Below are 17,847 nucleotides of genomic sequence, written 5' to 3'. Positions count from 1 at the left end.
GTTCTGTTTTGTTTTGTTGTATTTCACTATCTTCAAAAAAATAATAATAAAAAAAAAAGATATACAGGGAATTCTGAAGCAGTCCCTGAGATTTGTGCCAAAGAGAGCTCACCTCCTGAATTTAAAATCCAGAAGGTTTCTAATGAGCAGCTCCCAGTGTTGAACTGTTTGCACAAACAATACAGTTCTCTTGACCTCTGATTTCCTTCTGAGTCCGGAATGTTGGTACAAGCCGGACGGAGCAGACCTGGGCTGGCACTCAGTCTCAGAAGCTTCCCTGGCACAGAGCGCCACACCTGGGTGGTGACATCCTGTCACTGGGAGAATTCTGCCTGCCCTGCGTGACCCAACCAGGACGAGACTTGGAGAAGTATGATCCAGGCCTCCCGTGGACGCTTTCCTTTGCTTATGTCGCTTTGTCCCCTTCTGCTGTAATAATCTTTGAATCCTCCTAGCCAATAGTATAATCTGGGGGTGACCTGGGAGCTTCTGAACCCAAGGCCTGAAAGCATGGGCTCTCACTCTTGCTGCTGTGAGACTGCTGTAGGAAGAAGTCCAAGCCATGCTGCTGGACATGATCTCAAAGGTGAGCCAGGGCACTCAGATGCAATTGATACAAAGCCCAGACCTGTCCTGGGAGAAGACCACCTTGCCATCCAGCGCCACTCAACCTGCCAGATGGATTTCAGCAACATGAGCGAGCCCAAGCAAAACCAGCAGAATCAGCTGGCTGAGTCCAGCTCCAGTTCCTGACCTACAGAATCATAAGCCAATAAACCAGTCACTGTTTAATATTACTAGGTGTTGAGGTGGCTCATTACACAGCGAAAGGTAAACAAAATAGCCAGGCATGGTGGTGTACACCTGCGATCCCAGCACTTAGAAGGCTGAGGCAGGAGGATCGCCTCAAGTTTTAGGCCAGCCTGGGCTACTAGTGAGTTCAAGACCAGCCTGAATGAGGGCCAGCTGATTGTAACCAGACCGTGTTCAAGATCGGCTGAAGATGATCCAGAGGACTTGGGTCTCAGCTAAAGGACAGCAAGCATTCCAGTTCCTGAACTCTCAGCAAGTGGGCCTTTGGAATGTCACGACCTTCTTCGGAAAGGTTTTCCTTGTGTGAAAAATGAACTGTTACCAAGTCACGCTCTTGAATTATCAGAAAAAAAAATTCTAGCTCAACCAAGATAAAGTGAATCTTTCCACACTGAGGAATATCCAGGGTCTCTTTGCTCCTCTCAAATCACACATGGAATTCAAGGCAGTACAGCAGGCGCGGTGTCCTCCTTGTCTTTCAAGCTCAAACTTTTCACAGGGTATTTTGGGGGGTGATGACCAGACTATTGGGTTTGAAGATATCTCAATGATCCATCACAGAGTGAGCTCAGGGGGAGCCATACTTGCTGGTGGCATAGAAACCTGGGTGGCCCTGATACCTGCACTGTTCATGAACCAGAGGGGCTGCGACTGGTCACAGCTGTCTTCGGTTGTAAGCTGATGTGTAGAACATTAGAAATGGTAACACGAGAATTTTTGCCTAATATCAGTGATTTGAAATTACCTGAGTCTTTGACTTACGGCTCTGCGACAGTTGAAAGCACCATGGGAGATGATTTGTAAAGCTCTGTAAAACAGTGCCTTCTCTGTCTTTCAGAAAGTATTCCCAATGACTGTTAGAGAATTTCCCAGAGGTTCAGTTCACCCTACTCGCTAGCAGTCCATCAGTTTAATTTTAAGTGACCATCACCGGCATTTGAGCCTGCACACTGCACGGTGTACACCGAAACACTGCAGCTCCTGAATGCTTGTTTGCAAGCAGTTTGATTTGCGAACAAAAGCATTCAGCAAATCTTGCTTCTGTTCACACACTCTGCTTCATGTGACAAACAGGACCATGGCCATCTTCCCCAAAATCATAAAACAAGTTTATAAACTGAAATTGAGATAGTAGACATTTGTTGTGTTTTTGTGTAGATTGTTAGAATAGTGTTTGCTATATTGATAGTACAAACAATTACAGCTCTGCATTGATCCTGTCAGGTTGAAAAGTTCAGAGGTTTTGATTCTGGTCTTCTCTTTAAAGTGAAAGCCACCAGCCGATGTAGATTTAATGGTTGAACTTCACGGACTTAATATGTACCTAATTTATTAACAGGCAATACTGCTAAAATAAACTTACTTTTCCTTATTCTTAATTTTCATATCAAAGATACTTAAATTTTAAAAAATAATTCAAGTATTCATATATATATTGTACATCCACAAATAAATTCCATTATTATTAAAGTGTATTTTTCTTATATTCTTCATGAATCTGGTACATAAGAATTAAAGACTTTTTAGAACATTAAAAAAAAAAAAAAAACCCTGAACTACATAGAGAGATCCTATCTCAAAAAAAATAACCATCCTATTGAAGCAGGGGTATCACTATCTTCACTTGGTACCTCGGGAAAATAACCCTAGGTCATTCCACTAATTATGGCCAGAGATTAATCTAAGATTTCTAAGCTCATAAGATGTACTCAGAGATCCATCTATTTCATAACTTCTAATATAGACAAAAGCCTTTTCAAAATAATTGATTTTTTTGTTTTTTGTAAGGTTTTGGCTGTGTAGTTCAGGCTGGCCTTGAACTTGCTTAGGGAGCCCAGGCTGGCCTCAAACTCCGGGCAATCCTCCTGCCTCAGCCTCCAGAGTGCTGGGATTACAGGCCTGCACCACCACACCTGGAAGGATCAACGTTTTATACACGGAGTCCATACAAGGTGGCCACTTTCTCTGATTTTATAAACATCCTGGTAGGTTTTTACCTACTTTCTTTTAGCTACTGGTCTCTCCAACACGGTCACATGCCCATGTGATGTTTCTCATTCACAATCACCCCTCTTCTAATCCTTTTCTTCTGTTTTGATGTAGAATGAACGGAGTCCCAGTTTGTTCAAGAAAAATGACATATGCCATTTCCAATAAGATACTATGGCCATAATCTGTGACACACTTAAAGGAACAGCTAGGAAACCATGAACAGTAACTCTCATAAATACCTAAGCATGATGTTTCTCTTACTACATTTTCTCAAAAGAAAAGAAAAAAAAGAAGTGAAAAAGTAAAGTAACAGCTTCAGTGATAAGATTAGAATACATTTGTAGCAGATTATTTACTGCTATCATTTAAAGGTATTAAGATCTCAAGAAATTTAAGAGCATAAAAAAAAATTTTTTTTAAATAAATAAATAAAGGTATTAAGAGGTTAGATCAGGGGCTGGGGATTTAGCTCAGCGGCATAAGTGCCTGCCTTGCAAGCAGGCAGTCGTGAGTTCGATCCCCGGTACCTATAAAAAGGAAAAAGACAAAAAAAAAAAAAAAGAGTTCAGATCACAAGGGGCAGGGATGCAGCTCAGAGGCACAGTGCCTACACTGTGGCAAGCACAAGGTCCTGAGTTCAGTTCCCAGTACCAAAAAAAAAAGAGTTTAATTGCTATAAATGAAAGCCCATCTAGAACTAATCATTACGAACCCTGACTCAATCACTAACAGCTATGAAATCTTGGAAAAGTTATATCATTTGCGTCTTTCTCAGCTTGCTTGTATTGAAATTAAAAAATAGATCCTAAGCCACAGAGGAGAAGCAGAAACGTAAGACATTAATTAAAGCAGTGGCTGGTACATGATGGAGCACATTAGCTACCACCATCCATGACGTTTTGAGTTAAAATTGAATGTATGCTATGGTTCAGATCTAAACTGTCTCCAAAGTCTCAGATATTCAGAAGTGAGTCTTTTGGAAGTAACTGGATAAAGGAGTGTGTTATGGTTTGTGTCTGGTGTCCCCCCAAAACCTCAAGCAGTCATGGGGGCAGGCTTCTAGAGTTTGTGAATAATGCATGGTCCAATGTTGGGCCTATGGGCATGGCCTGTATATAATGTAACGGACAGAAAGAGCCTCCATCCACTTTCCCCCTTTTTGCTCTTGTTGCGTTTCCTGCATTCTGCTGCCATGAACTGTTGCCCCTCTGCCATGTGCCACCCTGCCTTGGAACCAGCTGATTATGGACTGAAACCTCCACAAACTGTGAGCTAAATAACTCTTTTTTCCCTGACTTTTCTTTTCCTTCTTTCTGTTTCCTGGCTGCAATGCAATGAGGTGCTTTCCTCTGCCATGCCATCTGTGCTTTGGAGGCAGCCAGCCATGGACTGAATTCCCTGAAACATGAACCAAATTAAACCTCCCACGTTTAAGCTGTAGGTATTGGATTATTTGTCCCACCCACAGGAAAGTGAGTAGTACAAAGAGTAACACGATTGGAGATAGGAAACCAAGAGTCTCATCTAGGGCTCAGCAGAGATTTGGAAAAGGGACAAATGGTAATTATTTAAGACATGTGGGCCACACAATCTGTGTCTTAACTCACATACTCAACTTGACCTCATAGAGTGAAAACAGCAGAGCATAATTCACAAACAAATGAGCACAGATAGCTGGGCTTCAATAAAATTTTACTTGTGGACACCAAAAATTGTATTTCATATTATTTCTGTGTATCATAAAACTATTCTTCTTTTAATTTCTTACCAATTATTCATGTAAAGAGTAAAATCCATCCTGAGCTCAGGAGCGGCAGTACAATGGGCAGCACAGGTAGTCTATGAATCTCTGGTCCAGTCCCAGTTCGTTGTTCCGTTCACTCTCCCAGCGATTGTGGAAGCCATAACCGTTACACCTGGCTGCCCAGAGTGAGAGCTCACCAGAAAGAACAGGACATTGTCCATCCCTTCTACTCACCTGCCAGCCAGGTGTGAGGACCCCAGGTAACACTGAAGATGCAGGCGCTCTGAATGGCAGGTTGTACTGGACAAAACAGCCATAGAAAACAGAAACAGTAATAAGCACTTGCTTTTCAAAACTGGATTCCAAACTTTTTAACCTGGCACTGCCCAGGTGATGTAGCGGAACAACTGCCCTTTCTTGTTTATCTTGAGCACAGAATGACTGTTCAGGTGAGCTGGCTGAACCCAGTTGATCTAAGCTGCCAGAGTGACCACCACACACCCTCTGACTCCATTATAACCCCACTTGCAAGCTAAACAACACACCCCCCCCCAGGGCCAAGACAAAGGACAAACGCCATAACAGTAGGAAAGAACCATAAAGGAGCAAAAGGATAGGCATTTAATCTTCGAGAAAAGCTCAGGTCACCCCTCGAAAAGGCATGAATATTCCTCTCCTTTATAGATTCACACTGTCTCTCTTTCCTTGTACCCCATATCTATAATCTACTGATCCCCAAGGGCCTAGAAGTTGATCTATGGCTTTATCTCCCAATTTTCCTATTCCTGGTCAAGAATAAAACTCTCCTTCAAGATTCAACCTCCTTCAATCCTGTTACTGGCTCCCGAATTCCAAGAGGGAAAAGGAGCCAGTTTGGGGCCAAAAATTGTAAACACAGAAGCTACAGTTGTGCAAAAACTGTCAAACAGAAAGAAAACTTTCACTGGCAGGCAATGTGCAGTGAATACTTCCGATTCAGTTCAAGATTCACATCCACCATTATCTGCAAGTCCTTTGGTATTTAAAACGTCTGGTGAGCATACATTTCTTCCTCTGTACAACGGAGAAGATAATTTCTATCCAACAGAATGATGACTTTGCAAAAGGAAAGGTGACCAAACGATGGAAAGAGCGGGAAGGAAACGAGGTCGGAAAAAGAATTGAGATGTGTTTATGTACATGGGCCAACTCCCCCACGAGGAACGCAATCATTATGTACCGTAAATATGGACAAATAAAAATAAAACCGAAAAAAAGAATCATGAGACATTGGTGAAACAAGTATACAACTCTCCGGGCGCTGGGCACTTGGTAGGCTCAGTAAAAAGTGGCAATCGATACTGTCACTGTCAGGTGACGAGTGCAAGTCCCAAGGGTCCCGCGGATCTCACTTGAGAAGCTGTGGGATCAGGGTCCGCGCAGGTCGGGTCTGCCCTGGTGTCCTGCCGCTCGGGACGCCTCGCGAGCGTGGATCAATAGTCAAAGCGCGACAGGCAGGAGAGAAGGAGAGAGAGAGAGAAAGACTCACCTGGCCGCGCGGAGGCCCGGGAAGCGCAGAGCCCAGCGAGCTGACGTCCAGCAGCGCAGCTGTTCGCCGGCTGCTCCACTGACCGCGGCTGACATTTCAAATCTCGCGCTGAGACTTGGCAGCCAATCGCCGCGCGCGCCCTCTGACCCGGAAGTAGAGCCGGCGCGCTCCCGGCAGCCGCGTGGAGAGAGCATTTCTGCGGGTCGCTTCCCCGCGGCCTCGGTTCGTATTGCGCGTGGCGTCCCGCGGGTCGTAGCCTGTCCGCGAGACTTCTTCCCGTTGAGTTAGGACCAAGGGAGGGGCGAGCAGGTGATCTCAAGGCGCCCCTGCTCTGGGAGAGGCGTCGGGGCTCATTTCTGGGACCTCACCTTCCCTGCTCAGGCGGCTTTAGGGAAGAAAGTCCGGCCCTGTGAGTGCTGGGACTCCGGCTGCAGAGCACGGAGGGGAGGGCGGGCCCTGAATCCCCTCTCCTCGGGTTTCGCACTCCCACCTCACTCTGCTACATTGGGCGTCTCCCATGCCCAGCCCCGGGTCAAGGTCATCAATTTAAGAAGCCCCGAAACCTGGGGTTTAGTTTAGTAAGACGCTGCTTACTCATTTTCGTCCCTGAACCCAGCCGCTTTCTGGACTGCTCTTGCGTCTGGCAGATAATAACAATAATCACTAAAATTCGTGAATCTCACATAGGGATGCTGCTTCCAGAGGCCATGTTAGACCTTGACAGTTTAGCCTTGTATGCCTGTTTCTGTTGTATCTGCTGTATTCCACAGTTCCTTGAAGTTGTCCAGTGGAAGACTTATTCTTAAGAGCTGCTCGAGTTTGACCTACAAAATGAAGCAAGACGCCACAAGGAATCCTGCATACACTGTGGATTGTGAAGATTTTGTGCATGTGGTAGAATTTAATCCCTTTGAGAGTGGGGATTCAGGAAACCTAATTGCATATGGTGGCAATAATTACGTGGTGATCGGCATATGTACATTTCAGGTTAGTCTGCAAGGGCACTGAATGACAGTGAAGGTATTTCACTGATAGGAAATTTATACAAGCCAAAGCTAAACTTTAAAAATACCGAGTTTGATTGTTAAGAAATGATGCAAAGATCCAGAGAAAGAGCTGCCCAGTAACATACCCTGGAGATCTGTGCAAACAGTGTAGATGGTGAAAGTGCTCTTTGGCTTCATGATTAGAAATGGGTATCCTGATGATTAAAGGCGATGTGCAGAGGAAATACCAATGCAATTGGATCCATTGCAACTTTTCTGCTTTGGCATAGGGAGCTGGTGATACTGATACTGATCTACAGGACCATTTCAGCTCTAATGATACTTGGCTTTCCTGTTAAACCTGCCGTATATTTTGAGTACATATCTAGAATATGTAAACTAGGATCAAAAGAGCTGTGTGGGACATTCTGTACTGCCCTTGAATTCTGGGGACAGGATGCTTAGGGGTTTACTTTTGCGAGGCCATAGCTCTTCATAACTACGCAACCTTGAGCAGGTACCTAGCCTCTCTTCTGTAAACACAAGGAAAGTAACGCTTAATAGGGTTTTAGGTGGCTGCGGTGTCAGTATACGTAAGACCGTAGAAGGCACATGTGCAGTCATAGTGTATTTTGATTGTCAGTGGCCTGGGCCATGCTGGCAGTCATAGCCCATTGCTTCGTAGTGAGCAGGTCCCAGGTTTGCTCACAGGGAAGCCAGCCTGCTTGTGACAGTCTGAGCAGTGACACTTGGACCCACTTGAGTCTCTTTTTTAATCCTATTATACCAGAATATCGATCATACAATCTTATTTCTCAGATTAGAATCAATTGATATAATTTACCAATGGCCAGTGTTTAAAGATTTAAAGTAACTATTACTGAATTAAAGTGATACATTATTAGTAACATGATTTGCTCTTTTATACATAGGAGGTAGTAGTCTTGGCTGGGCATGGTGTGTCCCTGCAGTACCAACACTTAGGAGGCTGAGGCAGGAAGATTACTGCAAGTTTGAGGCCAGCCTGAACTACATAGCAAAACCTTGTCTCAAAAACACCAAAAGAAGAAAGATAATTTTGACATCAAAATGCAGTTGAGCACTTTACGCTGTGTATAAAGCTACACCGGTTTGCTATGTATTGATATTTACTCTAAGGAGGCATGAGGGTGAAAGGTGTCAGGCTGTTAGCCTGAGTAAACTCAAGCACTCTTAAGCAACCCCACACTGTCCATTAGGTAGGGGAGGCGTTTCCAACTCAGGTCTGACCCTTGTCCTGACTCCAGCTGAACTAGCACATTAGGGTCATCAAGTGTCCTGTGATTGAGACCAAGGGTTGAGCAATCTTTTTCAGGTGTTCTAAAGGTGAAGGAATTGGGCTAGATAAACGCAGCCTGCCTGATTAAAACTGCCTGTGGCCTCAGTGGGTGTGGTGGGAAGCCCCTTAGCACAGCCTTCCCTCGGCTGGAGCCTCAGGCTGCAGGAGCCTCCAGTGAGGCAGATTCTGGGTCCTGCCTGCAGCACTGCCCGGCTGCCCTCCTGCACCCACAGGGGCTCTCATCACTGCCTGTGCTGTGCACACTCTGCCCTTTTCTCAGCCCAGTGACGGGCAGCGCTGCCAGGAAAGAGGTTTCACCAGTGGCACACAAAGCTCGGGCTATTATCCTTGTGACTGCCCAGTGAAGCCAGGGATGTAGCTCAGCAGCATAAGCGCCTGTCTGGCAAGCACAAGGTCCTGGGTTTGATGCTCAGTACCAAAAAAAAGAATTCCACGATGATTTGAGTAACAAATACTGAAGCTAATTTTTGCCACTGTTACAGTACTATAATAGTGTGTCTTTTTATGTGAAAGCTCCATTTTTGATAGAGGGATTGTCAAGTGTGGAAAGTAGATGTAACCCAAACCTTCACGTCAGCTCTTCGTAGCAGGCTAAGCATGTTTTAAGATGGCTCTGGGGTTGCCGCACTGGCATATCCAGCCTCGGTGATGCCTCGGAACACGAATGCTTCAAAACGGAGGAACATTCAGAAGAATTCCACTTGGGTTCACTAGCACTAAGACAGGTGCCAAACACAACCCCGCCGTCTTCCCCCAGATAGTAAAACAGATTCAGTTGGTGAACCAAGGCACCCCTGTATTGGGTGTGCAGCTGTGGTCCCCACGCATTAGGAAGTAGTACAGTGTGGCAGCGTTTTCCTTTCGTTGGTAAGTATTTCTGTTGTTTTTATGGAAAAATTTTTTTGCTGTTAGATCTAAATTCACCTGAAGTTTAACTTCAAAGGTTCTCTTAAGTATGCTACATACGGAAGGATGTGCATGAGACATGAAAAATAAAATAAAATGAATCTGTGTTTCTGCCGTCTCGTCTAAGGAGTAGGACATTAGGGGTTCTCTCAACACCCCTGGGATTCCTTCAGCCAGCCGTGTAGGAAATCCTGTGCTTCTGACCCTCTGTGTTTGTTCACAGTGTTAGGATTATGTGTAGGGATTCCAAACCAAATACTGTGTTGTTTCTCGTGTTTTAAATTTCCCATCAGTGATACCGTTCTTTGTTGTGTTCTCCTGTGCTTTGCACTGTTGCTTAACAGCGTATCGTCAGATGCTGGCCTGTTGGAGCGTGCATGGTGCGCTAGGACTGCATCCCCGCTTACCACTCATGTATTGCTAGGTATTTGGGTTACTCTTTTAAGTTTTCCAGTGTTAAAAACATTATTGACATGCATGTTTTCAGCCTGATTCTGTACTTCCTTTTATTTTTTTCCTCTTTGGGAGGTTTTTGTGCTATTTCTCATTTTTTGAAGGATGGCCAAAAACACTGGGATGCTACATTTCATTAGTATAGCAGTTAACATCTTTTAACTTTCTTTGTGCGTAACATGGGGACCACTGCCATTCGATCTGTCCCTGCTCCGGATTTGTCGCTGTCCGGTATTTTCCTTCTCATTTTCCTTTTTGTTTGAACCCACTGTGTTTGCATGTGGTGTGAGGGAAAGATTCAGTTTCCTCCTCGCACATGTGAGTGTCCAGCTTTTCCAGTTCTGTTTACTGCTCTTTCCTTGTGTATATCTTGGGACCTTTATCAAAAATCAGTTGCCTATAAACGTGTGGGTTTACTCCTGGATGTTCTAACGTGTTACTCTTAGTCAGTGTGTCTTTTTGTACTAGAATTGTGCTGATCGATTATAATTCATTTTAAAATTGCTTGGTTGTTGTTAGTAATCTCTTGTTGCCTCTCTTATACCCTTAAACCTGTATCTTTTAATAGCTGATGTTTTTGTAAGTTTGATTCTGCTGCTTGTTGTGGTTTGTGGCACTTTTTTTCTTTTTCTTTCTGTCTTTTTTTTTTCTCTTTTTGAGATAGGGTCTCTCTGTGCAGTTCAGGCTGGCCTTGAGCTCACTTTGTAGCCTCAAACTCAGAGCGATGCTCCTGCCTCAGCCTCCTGGGTGCTGGGATTACAGGCATGTGCCACCTCACCCATCTGAGAGCCCGAGTTGGGTTGAACTGTGTCTGGAGATTCCGCGGCCCGGGTCGCGGTGGTTCGCCTGGAGGTGGACTGTCTTTATTACTGTCACGTGCCTGCGGCCTGCCCCAGCATATCACCTCTTTGAAATAAGTTCTTTGTCACTGTCTGGACTCTGAATTGGAGCTCACACTCCTGCTAGGCCCAGCACCCAGTTGAGCCTTTCCACAGCTGCTCTTGGCCCCGGCCTTCACCTGTTTTGTACGAGCCTTCCCCACCCCCCACACCTGCGGTCCCCCGTAAGGGCCCTGGGTGGGTCAGGTCTCTGGTAAGTCCGCCTCACGTGCAGCACTGAGCTCTGTCCCTCGGTGTGGGCCAAGGCCCTGGCGCCCAGCTGCTTCTCCGGATTTGATTTTCCCATTGTTGTAGGAGAGCTGCTTTGGTTAACGTCTACATTGCAGAGAGAAACGACTGAACTTTGAAATGTTTCTCCTTATCTTTTCATGAGGATTCACAGAAATCGTCTTAAAAGGGCTGAGCTAGGTGAACAAGGTGACCGTTAGGCATTTGTAGGCAGAATCAGACTCTGAGACCAACTTACCTTGCCTGGGCATTGCTCACGGATCACAGCGGTGAGATGTCCGTCTTGGAGCCTGTTGAGCGCAACCTCCCGGCTTCCTGACTGTTGCAAACACATTTGCCTTTAAAAGGAAACTGTCTGGTGAGGAAAGCTGTTGTGTGCGTAGTCTCTGGGTTCAGCTACCCTAGAGATTTTGTGAAGCTTACACAACCTTCAGTTTCTTTTTTTTTTTTTTTTTTAATTCTGATTTGCTTTTGAACCGAGGTGCATGACTTCTGATGATTTCTTCATTATGCTGTAATTCAGAGTGATACACTGACACCCCTAAAACAGCACTTACTGTGTACGCGTAGGAAGAAGAGGCAGACATCGATGGCATTCAGTATAAAACGCTGCGAACGTTCCACCATGGCGTGAGGCTCGATGGCTTAGCCTGGAGCCCGGAGACCAGGCTTGATTCACTGCCGCCCATCATCAAGTAAGTGTCCAGGGTTAGAGTACAGCACTCCCCAGTGTTCTTGGGCTGTGTTGGATGATCCCAGGTGTGACGTACACGCTCACTTCTTCCCAGCCCATGTCCCCTAGTCAGGTGATTAGCTGCGAGCCATCTGCTGCATTCAGTACTACAGGGTCATCGTCTTTAATGGGACAGCAGCGTGCATGTGAAGTGATAACTCCTTGGCGTAGACTGTGAGGCTCTATTTCCTAGTGATTCACCTGAATCACTGAGTCTTTACAGGTTCCTCCCTGACGTTACCACCTTAGCCCTGAAAATGCAGCTCTGTCAAAGGAGCTAACTGTGTTCAGGACATTTCTGACGCGTCCTGCTCCATGCGGAGGCCAAGTTTGCATTTTCAAGTTTAACAGCACAAAATTTGGCCCTAGGTTTCATTCCCAGTACACACTGCAAAAACAGGAAGGCAGAGGAGGGAGCGGCCGGATTCTGAAGCGATTTCACTGTTCACGGTGCCACCAGGAACACCGGGCGGTCTGGGTGCTCTGCTGGCTGTCCAGCGTCGGTTACTGCCAATCGTGTTTAGTTTACCACCGAGCATTTTCCGTTTGAGATCGTTTCCCTGGAAGAAGTCCTGGCTACAGCAGAGTTGGGAAGGTGTTCTCTTTTTCTCTAGAGGCTAAGGAAGGCTGTGTTAATTTTAATACTCTAGGCAACTGCTTCTGTCAGCATCCATACATCAGAGCCAGCAGCTGCTGGGGTGCTGTTTCCCTTTATATTACTAGGACGTGTTCACCGTATCTGGAAGTAGATAAGGACGATCCTCTTTGCATTTTTTAGCCAATTTCAAGGGATGGGAAAACCTTTTTATTTATTTATTTATATATTTTTTTATGGTGGGGAGCTAGGGTGTCACTCTGTAGTGCAGACTAGCCTTGAACTCACTGTGTATCCCAGGCTGGGCTCAAACTCACAGCAGTCCTGCCTCTGCCTCCTGAGGGCTAGGATTACAGGCGTGCACCACCATGCCCAGCTCTTTTTTTATATTTTGAAAGATTCTTGGGCTGAGAGTTTAGCTCAGCAGTGTAAGTGTCTGCTTGGCAAGCATGAGATCATGAGTTCAATCCCCAGTACCAAAAATAAATAAATAAATAAACAAAAGTAGACATGAGATTCTCCTAAGTTGCCCCATTTGGGTTCAGATTCAAACTTCTCCTGCCTCGGCCTCCCAGAGTGCTAGGATTACAGGTGTGCGCCCTGCACCCACAGCTGGCTTTTGAATTAAGTCTTGTGACTTTGCTTTCACCTGGACACTGTTGGTGGATCCTATACTTATTTCTCTCATCGTTTGGAGCTTGTTTTCCTGACCTTTTTTTGTGTTTGCTGCAATTTATCATGTCGGGATTTTTTCGTTTGCTTCATAGTCTTTTAGTAAGCTGCCTCAGATCTTTCTTGGAACTATGCTAATATAAGTAATAAACTCAGAAAATGTTACCCAGCCATTAATTTTAAAGACAGGGACTGTAAGTGTAGCTCACTGGTATAGTGCTTGCCTAGCATATATGAGGCCTGGGTTCCATCCATAGGACAGTATTTTTAGAATAAGCTGATAGTATAATTTTTTTTTAAGTAAACTATATACTTTATCCTAAAAGTAACACAAGCTTAACATAAAATTTAGAAAAGTAGAAATAGAAAAGGTTCACATACATCCAGTGTTCTTCACTATTTATGCATAATTCTCCAAAGTTGTGATTCAACTTTTAGACTCCTTCCTTCGTACGCCCTTCAGAGTGTCAGCGTGTCCTCCTCGACCGCAGCGGCCGGGAGGGCTGAGCGCCCTGCCCTGGTCAGCACCCTCCTGGAGGGGCGCCCGCCCTGCCGTGTCCTCAGCCGCCTCTTTCCCTCTTAGCTTTGCCTGCCGCTCTTCACACTGCTGCCGGCTCTTTTCTCATGGAGGCTGGAGAATAAATCGCTCGCCTGGCTTCGGTTCCCTGAGGTGACCTAGTTCAGCTAGAAGGAGCCTCAGCTACAGCAGAGACGCGGGGAAGGGGAGAGTCCCTGGCACTCGGGTGCTGGTTGGCATCAGCTTTGTCTCTTCCGTGACTGAGGAGACAAATCCAGAGTGTGCTGGCATTTGTGTGTTCTCTAAGTAAAATGTTTATTTGCCACCTACTTTTGTAAGTGGTGGCTTTTTTTCCTTCCAGTAGATCTACAGCCACCCCTCCCAAAGACAGGATTATTAGTTTCCCTAAAGCAGTTTGGTAACCTGGTGGGAGGGCTGGTGACAGGTGACTTTTACATGTAAAGATTAAAATTAGGTTTGTTTTGGGGTTTTTAATTACAGATTTTGTACATCAGCTTCTGATCTGAAAATCAGGTTATTCACTTCAGATCTTCAAGATAAAAATGAATATAAGGTATGTTGACAGGTATAATTCACAAGACTTTAGACTTCATTTTGAAATAGCTGTTCATTTTTTGTTTTGTTAATTGTATTTATCCCTCTTTTTTATTGGAGACAGGGTCTCGCTGTGTAGTTCAGGCAGCCCCTGAACTCACTGTGCAGCCCGGGTGAGCTCGAACTCACTGTGACCCTCCTGCCTCAGCCTCCTGAGTGTGGATTACAGGCGTGCACCACCACGCCCAGCATGTATCAGTCCCTCTTTATAATGGCTTCATGTGCTCGTCTTTCAGAGATGTAATTTAGGGTACCATTTCCTCTGTCACACAGTATAATAGCTAGGTTCTTGGTGACAGCTGCAGATTAAAACTCTAATGTCATTGTTAATGAAATACTAGGAAGAGCATTGGAATCCATGCTGGGTGGGAGAGTGCAGTGCACCATGGAGTAAGCGTTGACCTCCGGGAAACAGGGTTGCGGTGTTGTCCAGGGCAGAGGGAGGAGCACAGGGTTGGAACAGCATGGCCATGGCCTCTTGTGCTCATCCATTTGTAGCCTTTTCCTGTCCGCACAGTCGGTGGGATCATCGCGCCAGCCTGGGGGGATTCTGACCTTTGACTGTGTGAACTCAGTTAAAACCCTGAGACCACGCTTCACAGTAAAGAGCCTCACCTGTGTGTTTTTGAGCACTAAAATGTGTTTACTTAAGAAAAGAGTGTTACTGGGGCCCAGGACTGAGCTGAGTAGTCAAGGCCTGCCTGGTAATAGCCAGGTTGTGAGTTCAATCCCTGGTACCAAAGCAAAAAAGAAACAGTATTGCTTTCTTGGCTTTCTAGTAAACTAGAGATATGTCACAAAGCAAAGACACTTAGTAGTGAAAAGCAGGCACTAAGCTATACCAGTGAGCATGCAATGCTGGCCGTACTGGTTAGTCCAAGGCTGCCTTATGGACAACCAAGTAGATAATGGCTGGTAACATTTTTACCTTTGCAAAATTAATGTACTTGTTATAAAAGACAGTACACATTTAAATCTAATGTACTTTATTTTGTAGACAATGGAAAATTATGTAAGGCCACTGGATTTATGAAATGTTTAAACCTACTTTTTTCCCCCATGGCACATTCCACATGGTGAGCAGTGTTATATAAAACTGCCTTGTTAACCTTAGAACTGAGATCCGATTTGAGTGTCTGGAGGGCGGGGAAGTAGCCTGAAGAGTTACGCTCCTCGCAGGCCGGCCTAGGACGTCAGCTGGCACGGCGGTGACAGGCTGCGCCTTGCCGGCTCCCCCGTCGCCCTGTACTGTGGAGCTTCCCATCAGTCCTTCTGTGGCCACGGGGGCTTTCTGTTTGTGACACTACTGTCACCAGTGCTGACCATCACCCTGAGCGAGTGATGAAGCTCATGTCCCGTGTGTGAGGGGCCATGTGCACAGCCACAGGTGCGCTTGAGAGCCTGGCGGGCTGAGGCCGCGGCGCCCTGCAAAGGGCGCCTCAGCTTCCGTGTGAGCCCTGGGAGGAGGGAGCCGGGGGTGACAGGACAGGTGGGGTGAGAAGGCCTCCGTGGTTCTGCCAGGAGCAAGGCGAGGCCACAGTGGTGAGCTGCGGAGCTTCTTTCCCAGATCAACTTCCCAGAAAAGTGGGTGTGGAGATCACGGTTTAAAAATAGCAGATCGCTTCAGAAAGATTCGTAGGGAAAAAAGCGTGCAGGAAAAGCTTTTGAGGCTGAAAACTAAAAACTACTAGGTAGGAATATTGGCGGTTACTTTGCTGTCTTCTTACTGACCTTCTCCTTCCTGTCAGGTTTTAGAGGGCCACTCAGACTTCATTAACAGCTTGGCGTTTGACCCCAAAGAAGGCCAGGAAATTGCAAGCGTCAGTGACGACCATACCTGCAGGTATGTTGCTTAAGTCACAACCACATCTTTGAAATTTCATGTTATTTTAATGAGAATTATTCTAAGATTAGAAAAAGTACAGCTTTTATATAAAGTTCACAAGATGTTGTAAAAGAAGCACATTTTATTTAAAAGTGCAGGTAAGGGGTTGGGTTCACCTCAGTGGGCAGCACCTGCCTAGCAAAGCACATAGCCCTGAGTTCCAATCCTGGTACCATCAAAAAAAAAAAGGAAAAAAGCACAGGTAAGGTGTACACAGGTGCATTTCAGGACCAGTGAAATGAGTCCGCATCGCAGGTCTGGACACTCCCTGCCTCATTTATCAAGTCCACGTATACACTGGGTCAGATTCTCCAGTACTGGGCAAGCTCAGCAGCATAGTGAAGGGCCACAGCATGTTAGGAGGTTTCTCGGCAGCTCCTGGTAAGTCGGGGTTTGATAGTGAGCTGAAGATTTACGGGAGATGTGGTTTCCACAGTCTGAGGTCTCTGGCAAGGCTTTCTCTAGCTGCATTTCAGCGGCATGGTCTTCCACGCCGTCCCTGTTCGGGGAGTTCCTTGAGCCGGGGAACATTCCCAGGAGCAAGAGTGGGCCTGGGATGAGCTTCAGCTTGGAGCCAGCGAGGCCCGGCTCAGAGGGACAGCAGTCCCTGCTTGTCCTCTAGCAATGCTGCGGTCCAGTCCAAAAGAGCACTGCTGTTCTGTGTGGTTCAAATGTTTGATAAAGCTGGGTGGAGTCATTAGGATTTACTAATCCCTGTGGAGATACCTCTAAATTCCTAAGTCTCTGTCATTCTCTTTGGAAGTAAAGATGCCGGTTACTGTTGAGACTTTTGGTCTTCTTTGCGTAGCTCATCTTTTTAAAGCTAGAAGCATTATTCTTTCCGAGCTGCCTCTTACAATTTTCAAGGGAGACACAGGAAAGACTTAGGTGACACTAAGGTTCCAGGGCCTGTGTATGCACAAAGCCAGGTCTGTGGAGGGCCCCGAAGACAGACTAAATGGGCCTTTTTTTTTTTTTCATTTTTATCGGTACTAGGGATCGAACTCACGACTGCCTGCTTGCAAGGCAGGCGGTTATGAAATGGGCCATTTTTAAGGTAGTTACATCACTAGGAGAAAATATCAGCATTTCCGTGCTCTAAGCGAGAACTCCATACGTCACAAGCATTTGGAGTCAGGAATACTAGACGGGGAGGGGTGTCCTCACGAGCCTGGGAATGACCTGTGAAGAGTGGGCCGCTGGGAGGTGGGATTTTTATTTTCCCATATACTTAACTTTTTTTAAACTAGGGACATTCTCCAAAAAATATTGGGGGTTGATATAGGATTGCAACATTTTTAAAGTCTTACTGCCTCCTGTTCATCATTTTACAAAGGACGGTAGTACCTCGGAGAGAGACAGGGCCTGACTTGAGAGAAAGTTCCTAGCAGTCAAAGGGTTTGGAAACCTCCTGCAGTGCCCCTGCGGCCTCACTCTGCCGCCCTGTGGCTGGGCACGGCCCCTTCCCGGCTCTGCGCTGTCTCCTCCCGTAGAGGGGGATTTCCTCCCATTGACCTTAGCTTAGCCAACTCACTTTAGCAAGGGTGACCCAAGCAGAAGCTGCACCTCTCCACCTGGTCTGACTTGAGCTTGTGTGCCCTGTCCCCTGCTGTCTAGTAAGCATGTCCTGGGACCTGCTGCCCACAGTGGAAAGCACTGGGGCAGGTGGGGCCCGTCTGGCACCGTGAAACGCTTCCTGTGGATTTATGAGCAGAGTCCTGTATGGTCTGTAAGCCACTGGGATTTGGAAGTTGATGCACAACATCGTGATGGTTCTAGCTGGGGAGCTAAATACAGAATTCATCAGCACAGTCACCAGCAGAAATAAACCACAACTTTGATGAGACAGCCAACCCCCTCAGGCCAAAAGCTAGGCGACAAGGATGGGGTTTAAAAAGTATGGGGAGAATATACATGTCTTGTGCTGTCACGGCAATCAAGG

General features: G+C 46.0%; 2 protein-coding genes and 1 pseudogene across 6 annotated transcripts in view; 2 read left to right on the top strand and 1 right to left on the bottom strand.

The window, feature by feature from the left end:
* The window catches only part of Parpbp (PARP1 binding protein), a 54,019-nt gene extending 47,827 nt beyond the window's left edge, over window positions 1-6,192 (bottom strand). The window contains exons 1-2 of one of the 2 annotated variants that reach the window (XM_003476245.4): window positions 6,078-6,192; window positions 4,784-4,849 (exon numbers count right to left, since the gene is read on the bottom strand). The gene's annotated coding sequence lies outside the window, so the exon portion shown is untranslated. The other variant, XM_063255458.1, reaches the window with a different exon arrangement.
* Window positions 563-1,412, top strand: LOC100718143 (proteasome maturation protein-like; annotated as a pseudogene).
* The window catches only part of Nup37 (nucleoporin 37), a 32,835-nt gene continuing 21,171 nt past the window's right edge, over window positions 6,184-17,847 (top strand). Inside the window, exons 1-6 of one of the 4 annotated variants that reach the window (XM_063255459.1) lie at window positions 6,184-6,299; window positions 6,848-7,064; window positions 11,459-11,583; window positions 13,472-13,558; window positions 13,907-13,979; window positions 15,769-15,863. In XM_063255459.1, the coding sequence (XP_063111529.1) occupies window positions 6,909-7,064; window positions 11,459-11,583; window positions 13,472-13,558; window positions 13,907-13,979; window positions 15,769-15,863 (536 nt within the window). In that variant the 5' untranslated portion in view covers window positions 6,184-6,299; window positions 6,848-6,908. The other 3 variants (XM_063255460.1, XM_063255461.1, XM_003475854.4) reach the window with 3 other exon arrangements.

The sequence above is a fragment of the Cavia porcellus genome, unplaced genomic scaffold (genome assembly GCF_034190915.1).
Source record: "Cavia porcellus strain 051 isolate PalLab524CR breed Dunkin Hartley unplaced genomic scaffold, mCavPor4.1 scaffold_8, whole genome shotgun sequence".
Classification (NCBI taxonomy): domain Eukaryota; kingdom Metazoa; phylum Chordata; class Mammalia; order Rodentia; family Caviidae; genus Cavia; species Cavia porcellus.
Note: the sequence above shows the minus strand (reverse complement) of the source record. Positions and strands in the feature narration are given on the sequence as shown.